Source organism: Cajanus cajan, chromosome 8, assembly GCF_000230855.2.
Source record: "Cajanus cajan strain Asha chromosome 8, NIPB_CcT2T_4, whole genome shotgun sequence".
NCBI lineage: Eukaryota > Viridiplantae > Streptophyta > Magnoliopsida > Fabales > Fabaceae > Cajanus > Cajanus cajan.
The window spans coordinates 56,799,452-56,808,123 of NC_138524.1; the positions used below are offsets into that span (position 1 = coordinate 56,799,452).

The window sequence follows — 8,672 nt, forward strand, 5'->3', positions numbered from 1 at the left end:
AACTCAGAAAAAGACATCATGACAAATGCATATAAAATTTACTCACAAGATGTAGGTGATAATTTCAATTTTGAGCATGCATGACTATTATTAAGAGATGAGCCAAAATGGAAATTTGAATCAATGGAGAGCTCTTCTAAAAGATCAAAGATCTCTAAATCTAGGCAATACTCAACGTCTTCTAACAAAGATGCAGCCAATGTTTGTCAAAAATATGACCCAACAACACCAATGTCTCATCCAATAGGTCAAAAAGCAGGGAAAAGAAAGTGTAAAGCAAAGATTGACGAAACATCTTCCGACAAAAAAAAGTTGGATAATATGACAAAAACAATGTTAGAAAGAAGTGTTGTAGTAAAGAAATTGGTTGAAGTGAAGGAGGTAGCTAACTTTAGTACAATGTATGACATTCTCATGAAAGACACATCTGGAATGACTGAGAAGCAACTCAAAAATCATGAATTGACTTGTAATTTTATTAGACGCAAATTAGGAGAATAAATATTTTTCTAATTTTAATTTATGCAAATTAGACTAGTTTTATTGTAATTTAATTTAATTTATTGTAACTTTAATTTTTATATTTAATTTTATTGTAATTTTTTTATTATGTAATTTCTTTTTTTTTATTCATATTTATATATTATCCATAATAATTAATTTTTTAAAAATTTATCATAAAGTGTAATTGAGTTGTCAAAAAAGTATAGTATGAGTTATAAAAAAGTAGAAGTATTTATAAGTAATTTCTATTTAAACAAAAATTATAAAAATAAAGTATGAATTATTTATGAATGACGTGACACAGTAAAACCCATTTAAAGTGAATGCGAGTCATTATAACGCTCTTAGAAATGAAAAACTTGCCACGAAAGGGATGTTTACCTATTGGTGTCCCTCACTCTTATAAGAAAGATTGTCCATCTATCCGACAGAAATTAAGTATTTGTAATGAGAAAAAGAAATTAATGTGAGAACAATTCTCAACCCCCAAAAAGACCACTGGCAGTTGCACAACGCCCTATGTCAGTCAGACAGTCACAGCTAACCAGCAGGTTTGTATTTTTGTTTAGTTCCGTTCAACGTCAAAATTACAACGTTAAAATTATAAGAAAGTAAAATTACGTTAACCGTGATTTTGAAATTCAGAAATTGAGTAATTCAAACACGCTCGTGATTTTAGAACAATTGCAACGTGGGTCAGCCAAAGTCACTATAAATTCCACTCACACAAGTCATTAAAAGTATCTGCTTTTGCTTCTTCTTTGCGATCATCATTGATCAATGTCTTCTGTGCATATCCTGTGTTCATGCACTAGTCAGGGTTCTTCCATTGGATATAGATACCCCCATGACAGGATCAACAAGAAAAGATATTCAATTAGAGTTGAAGGTGGGAGTGGAATTGTTCTGCCAAATTCAGAGGAAGGGAGAAAGAGGCTGAGAGTGTTGGTGGCTGGTGGGGGCATTGGTGGTCTTGTGTTGGCTCTGGCTGCAAAGAAAAGAGGGTATGAAGTGAAGGTATTTGAGAAGGATTTGAGTGCTGTGAGAGGGGAAGGTAGGCACCGTGGCCCAATTCAGCTCTTGAGCAGTGCTCTTGCAGTGTTGGAAGCCATCGATCGGAGTGTTGCAGGGCAGATAATGGAGGCTGGTTGTGTCACTGGCAATAGGACTAATGGCCTTGCTGATGGTCTATCTGGGGAGTGGTATGTTTTTCTTAATCTTGTTTTGCATGCCCCCCTTTTTTTGTCTCTAATTGATATTCTTTGCTTTAAGCATAACATGAAACTTCAATAAAATTGGAATTGATGTTGTTGTTTAATTAGAATTGGAGTTTCATCTTGGTAATCAACATTGTAAAGGTAATATTAAACTAAAGGATTGCACATGTTACCTATGCGAAACTCCAATTCTAGCAAGAGAGGAACACTATAAATATCTAAAGAACTATATCTAAGTGTTGTCCTTGTTGAAAACTATAAATCAGGATAGAGTTTCGTTAATAAGTGAGACAAAAAAATTTGTAATTTTGAATAAATTTCGTGCTGTAATTGAGAGTGTATGAAAAGAGTAGGTTAGAGGGTGTGCTACTAGCATTTCTCCCTCTAATTTCTATGTGAACATGACTGAAAGAAACAATTGTACTGTAAACCTTATACCTGACATTAATTATGGGGACTTGTTGGTTGTTATGTTAACTGAGCCTTCTGAAGGCCTTGTAGTTGAAGAAGTCTTTTGTGAGGTCTTAGATTTTGCAATTTTCTGTATATTTCTTATGATCATCTGGGAAAGGTGTTGGGTTGGGGGTTTGGTAGAAAATTGTGTTTTGATTGTCACCCTTTATTTTCACTTCAGGTTCAGTGTGTTTGATCTTTTGACTCCTGCTTCGAGGAAAGGGCTTCCTGTAACTCTAGTCATATGCAGAATGACACTGCAAGATATATTAGTGAAAGCAGTTGGTTCCAACATACTTAGAAACAAATCTAAAGTTGTGGATTTTATTCAAGAACCTAGCAAGGTTTGTGTTTTCCTGCACAACTAATCTCTGATTGCTTAAGACTTGTTTATCTGAGTGGTTTTCTAATTTTGAATGATTTTTTTCATTATCAGGTTAGAGTGATCCTGGAAAATGGAGACCACCATGATGGTGATATTTTAATAGGGGCAGATGGAATATGGTCAGAAGTATAATATACCATCCTTCCCTTCTGGGATTTTTTTACAAATGAGTTTCTTCTCTTTGCTTTTGCCATTCAATCTGTTCTGTGTTTTCTTTTAAGGTGCGATCAAAACTCTTCGGGTGGCAGGAAGCAAAGTACTCAGGTTTCACATGCTACAGTGGATTAACAAACTATATGCCCCCATATATTGATACTATAGGGTAAGAGTTTAATGGTGATGCACTGACAGTGTGTCACAATTTTACACTATCAATTAATCAAATATTATCAATAGTATAAATTTGTACTTATTTATTAAGGTAGTCAACAACTTATCATAAATGGTGGTTTGTAATTGGATGCTAGTATAAAACTGTTTTGTAATACTTCAATCATTAATAACATGTTTGGACAATGTTATAAACTGTTCCAATATTTAAGCTCCTGATTTGGTGATTAAACTTGAAGGTATAGGGTGTTCTTGGGGTTGAACCAGTACTTTGTTGCTTCAGATGTTGGCCATGGGAAGATGCAATGGTATGCTTTCCATGGTGAACCCCCTTCAAGTGACCCTTTCCCTGAAGGTATACTTACCCTGTGTCTGTATTTATCAACTTCAATAGTAATTTAAACAAATTCATCTGTACAAGTTACAGCAGGTAAGAAGAAGAGGCTTTTGGATCTCTTTGGTAACTGGTGCAATGAAGTGATTGCACTCATATCAGAAACACCCGAGCATATGATTCTGCAGAGGGATATATATGACAGGGACATGATCAACACTTGGGGAATTGGGAGAGTGACTTTGTTAGGTGATGCAGCACATCCAATGCAACCAAATCTTGGTCAGGGGGGTTGTATGGCAATAGAGGTTGGTCATTTATCATTTTCAACTTCGAAAGTAAAGTGTATTTCCTTGAGTATTCCCCTGGCAGCATTAATATATATAGTACTCATGGATAAGCATCAATTTTTACCAAAAATATTCATGAATTTAATTTAAATTCATGCAGTGTAAAAAAAATTTAATTGTCATCCAATTATATATTATCATGTACGGGAAGTAATTCTCTTTTTTAAAAAAAAAAATAGAGCCATATCTAGCATGATTTTTAAGTGGTTGATAGTATAATTTTTATATCGAAAGTGTATGAAAATTAAACTCAATGTTAATTTTCTATTTATATGCATTAATTTCACTTTCATTCATCTATTAAACTTTAGCCAAACCTAAGTAGTAATACTGTTCAGCAATAAAACAAGCAAAGGAACCAAACGTATCACACAGCTAATTTGAATCAATAGAAGAGAAAGAAGGAAGAAAATATGTAGGTTTATCTTCTTAAGTTCCCCTCTTTTGTTGCAACCACATTTTCAGGATTGTTACCAACTGATACTTGAGCTTGACAAAGTTACTAAACATGGGTCTGACGAGTCTGAAGTTATCTCAGCCCTTAGAAGGTATGTTGGAAATATTTTGTGAAAAATATAGAAAAATTGGATCTTGCGGACAAATTAAAATTAAAATTGAAGATGAAAAACTATCATTAAATTTCCATTAAAATTCATAGAAGAAGATGTCTATGTATAGGCTTATAATCAATTTAAAATTCCTAACAAATCTCATCTACTAACAACTCTACTTGTTGAGATTATATTGAATAACTGAAAATAAAACATAATAAATAAAACTGTAACAATAACAAATATCTTATCTAAAATTTATTCAAAATTCAAAATTTAAATAAAGGAAAATCTCATAAATCCAACACTCCTCCTTGAGATTTGTCATGAATATCACAAATTTTAGTTTCATGAACTCCAAAAATTGAGTTTTGAAATGCCATGTCATCAAGTTGTTGCACATCAATTTCTTGACCCAAATCATTGTCTTCATAGTCATTTAATCTAACTTCTCCTCCTATCTTTGAATACCATTTGTTGGAATTTGTCATATCAAATACATCATGCATAAAAGTGTGACCAAATCTTCCATGCCAAACATTACTCTCATCAATTTTAGCAATAATATCATGATCTTCAATAAAATCATGATTCTCAACCAAATCAAATTTCAAATAAAAACTGTTTTTGGTCATATCAATTTTTGCAATCTCTAAACCATGTTCATCCATAATAAAACAATAATTCTCTTTAAAAGAGACTCCATAACCATTCCTTAGCATTTGTGGAACACTAAGAACATTTTGATCCAATTTTGGAATGTAGAGAACATCTTTAACAATTATCATACCTTTCTTGGTTGCAATAGAAATTGTACCTTTTCAATTGACTTGTACAATTTCACCATTTCCCATCTTGACTTTTGGCTTAATTGATTTGTCAATGGAGGTAAAAAATGATAAATATTTAGTCATGTGACTAGTGCAACCATTGTCAATGAGCCAAGTATTCAATTCATGTGAATTGAATTCATGAGATGCCATAAATAAATACTCATCTTCATCATCATTTTTTTCTTCAATCACATTTGCCTGTTTTTCTGGTTGTTGTTCAGGCTGATTCTTCTTTAATCTGCAATACTTTTCACTGTGACCATTTTTATTGCAAAAATTACAGTGAAAAAGTGGTTTATCTTTAAACCAACAATCTTCTTTAGAATGGTTGGTTCTTTGGCAATGAGAACAAGGCAAAAAAATTCCTTTTCTCGAAGAACCTTCATCTTTTCCTTTGTTCTTATTGAAAGTTCGTGACTTTCCAAAATTCCTTCCATTGTGCTTTGCTCGAAAGGCACCTTCAACAGCTTCATCACTTCTAATGGAGACTCTTTGCTCTTGTGCGTGAAGCTTGCTGGTCAATTCAATAATTGTGAGAGTTTGCAAATCACAAGACTCTTCAATTGCAGAAATCTTGGCTTCAAATCTTTCGGGTACCGAAACCATGATTTTTTCGACAACCTTTTGATCTATAAATGATGTTTCACCAAGAAGTCGCATTTGGTTCACAACATCCATCAATCTGCCAGAATAATCTTTAACAGATTCATTATCCTTCATCTTCATCAATTCAAATTCTCTCTTCAATGTGAGAAGCCTAACAGATTTGACTCTGCTACTCCCTTCAAATTCATCTTGAGTCTTGTCCCACACCTGTTTAAGTGTTTCTAAGTCCATGATTTTAGTAAAAATATGATCTGCAAGTCCTGCATGTAAGCAAGTGATGGCTTTATCTTTCTTCAGCTTCTCCTCCTCATAAGCTTTGATTTGTGCAATGGTTGGATTTTCTCTCAATGGTGGTGGATCAGCTTCAGAAATTACAACATTCCATAAACCTTGAGATCTTAAAACAAATTTCATCTTGACGGTCCAAATATGATAATTTTCACCATTAAACATTGGAATTGCTGGTGAATTGGTGGAAGTAGACATCCTTGCACCAAAAATTGTTTGAACAATAAATCACTCAATTTAGTGTTTGCACTCAACCTCAATGTGTTTAGTGCTCAATAAACTTTTTTCTCACAACCCGTAAGAAGCAAGCTCTTGATACCACTTGTTGGAAATATTTTGTGAAAAATATAGAAAAATTGGATCTTGCAGATAAATTAAAATTAAAATTGAAGATGAAAAACTATCATTAAATTTCCATTAAAATTCATAGAAGAAGATGCCTATGTATAGGTTTACAATTAATTTAAAATTCCTAACAAATCTCATCTACTAGCAACTCTACTTGTTGAGATTATATTGAATAACTGAAAATAAAATATAATAAATAAAACTGTAACAATAACAAATATCTTATCTAAAATTTATTCAAAATTCAAAATTTAAATAAAGGAAAATCTCATAAATCTAACAAGGTATCTTATTTGTCTTCTCTTCTGTTTTGATTTTTTGTTTGTGTCATGACCATATTGTATTTGTTATCTTCAACAGAAAACATGGCTCTCCTTCTATTGTGAAAAGTTTTCATCTAACAGGTTCTCTAATACTACCATTTTGAGACCACCTAAACGTGTCATTAAAGAATAACTTCACATGACCCTCCAATGAAAGAAAAGAATATCAACATATATGAACCACTAGGGTCGGATTAGTGGTGAAGATTGACATAGAATGCAAAGGATTTTAAATTCGAACTTTGGTATTGTCATTGTAGTTCTAGGAGATAAAAAAAATAATAACATCACATTTTCTTACAACTCCTAAAAGTGTCACCTAAATTCATGGCTCTTAAACTGATATTCTTATAAGCCTATATAGTCTAACAAAATAATTGAAGTTTTGCGTCTTCATCTTTTGTTAGATATGAGAAGAAAAGAATTCCACGAGTTACGGTGTTACATACAGCTAGCAGGATGGCATCAAAAGTGCTAGTAAACTACCGACCTTATATTGACCTTAAATTTTGGCCACTATCGGTATGTTCCTCTCTCTCTTCACCTTTGATATCATTTAATTAAAATATAAAAAAAACTTGGATGCAATTTCTTATAAGCATGTTCTTCAATTAGAATTGAAGTTCTACCCAAATAATGAATGCTTACATTAAAGTTCATCATAGCTTTCCTAAGTAAAATTTTAATTTATTAGGAGAATAACCAGAAAAATATTCAAGGTTACTGTATCTAAGTTTTTAATCGTTAAAATCTCTAGAATCTTTAATTTTATATACTTGCCAAAACAAAAATGTTGCAACACTTTGACCTTTGTCCTTCAGCAGAATGTAGCAAATATGCAGATAAAGCACCCTGGCATTCATGTAGCTCAAGCGTTTTTCAAGTTCACTTTTCCACAATTTGTTACTTGGATGATTGCTGGCCATGGGTATCTTTCACTATTGTTTTCATATACCAATTTGGCTGAGTTTTTGCTCAACCCTCTTTCCCTCATGTTTTGCCTTTTTAAGCCACGAATATTAATATTGGTCTCTTTTACAGGTTGTGGTGAAGATAAACATGCAACGTGTTGAAAATAAAAAGGGCTCACCAATTTTTCCATGATCTCATTGAAAATAAAAATGGCTCACCAATTTTACCATGATCATATTGAAAATAAAAAGGGCTCACCAATTTTAGCTTGATCAAAGTTAGAGTAATTTTATTGGGCTATGTAGGTATTTTTTTTCTCTTGGACTAGAAGCGCCATAATTTATACCCATCATTTTCACTGGAATTCTTGTTCCAAATGTTTAGAAATTAAACAAAAAAGAGAAAAGTAGAGTAGGTCCTCTTGAGAACCAAAACTGGACACGACATGGAAAAACGCATCTTATACTCCATCCCCATGTTTTGTATTGTGATCAACAAATTAGAGTAACGAAGAAAGTTATAAATAAAATGAGATCGAATTTATCAGGGACACACAAACATAAAAGTTATATTTCTTAAATGACTTAAATATGGTTTTAATTCCTTAAATTTAAGATAAATTTATTTTTGATTCCTCAAATTTAAAATTGTTGTTTTTAGTCTTTATAATTTAAAAAAAAAATCTTATTTTAATTATTATATTTAAATTTTGTTAAAAAATTTATTAAATATTATTGAATAAAATCTATTTATTAGTGTTTGTGAAAACATCACATTAAATCTACATAACCATTTTAATTTGTCATTTTTAGATATGTTATTACTAATCTGAGGGACTAAATTATATGGACTAAAAATAACCATTTTAAATTTGAGGGATCATAAATAAGTTTGTCTTAAATTGAGAGATTAAAAATATATTTAAACCTTCTTAAATTGTTATTTTGTTCCTTTTATAATAATCTATACATGATATTGAGTAATCAACTTTTTTTTTTTTTTTTGAGGTGAGAGTAATCAATTTTAAAGTCGTGATTTTAGTCACTCAATATTGTGAAATATGCAATTTTAGTTTGACAGTTAATATCCGTTTGTTGAGATTAAGATAGCAATGTTAAGCATAAGGTGATATTAAATAGAAAGTGTGATAATTAATATTGAATAATATTTAAATATTTATCTTATGGTTCCATTTTTTTTAGTAAGATAATTTTAGTTTTTGATGAAATTAATGATTA

The 8,672-nt window shown here is 31.6% G+C and overlaps 1 protein-coding gene across 5 annotated transcripts; it reads left to right on the plus strand.

Moving 5' to 3' along the window:
• Positions 1–1,059: 1,059 nt before the first annotated feature.
• Positions 1,060–7,984, plus strand: LOC109787680 (zeaxanthin epoxidase, chloroplastic). Of its 5 annotated transcripts, none has more exons than XM_020346225.3 (10): positions 1,060–1,706; positions 2,356–2,518; positions 2,611–2,685; positions 2,781–2,881; positions 3,129–3,244; positions 3,320–3,531; positions 4,039–4,121; positions 6,930–7,044; positions 7,344–7,450; positions 7,564–7,984. In XM_020346225.3, the coding sequence occupies exons 1-10, from the start codon at positions 1,285–1,287 to the stop codon at positions 7,571–7,573; spliced, it is 1,404 nt and encodes a 467-aa protein (XP_020201814.2). In that variant the 5' UTR covers positions 1,060–1,284; the 3' UTR covers positions 7,574–7,984. The 5 variants fall into 5 exon arrangements, with proteins under 5 accessions (XP_020201814.2, XP_082918028.1, XP_020201812.2 ...); XM_020346223.3 differs by having other exon boundaries at positions 1,062–1,706; positions 3,317–3,531; XM_020346226.3 differs by having other exon boundaries at positions 1,069–1,706; positions 7,347–7,450.
• Positions 7,985–8,672: the final 688 nt, after the last annotated feature.

Coding starts and splice junctions, on each gene's coding strand:
- LOC109787680 (XM_020346223.3), top strand. CDS start 1,285: ATGTCTTCTGTGCATATCCTGTGTTCATGCACTAGTCAGGGTTCTTCC. Junction 3,245..3,316: donor AAGTGACCCTTTCCCTGAAG/GTATACTTACCC, acceptor TACAAGTTACAG/CAGGTAAGAAGAAGAGGCTT. Junction 3,532..4,038: donor GGGGTTGTATGGCAATAGAG/GTTGGTCATTTA, acceptor CCACATTTTCAG/GATTGTTACCAACTGATACT.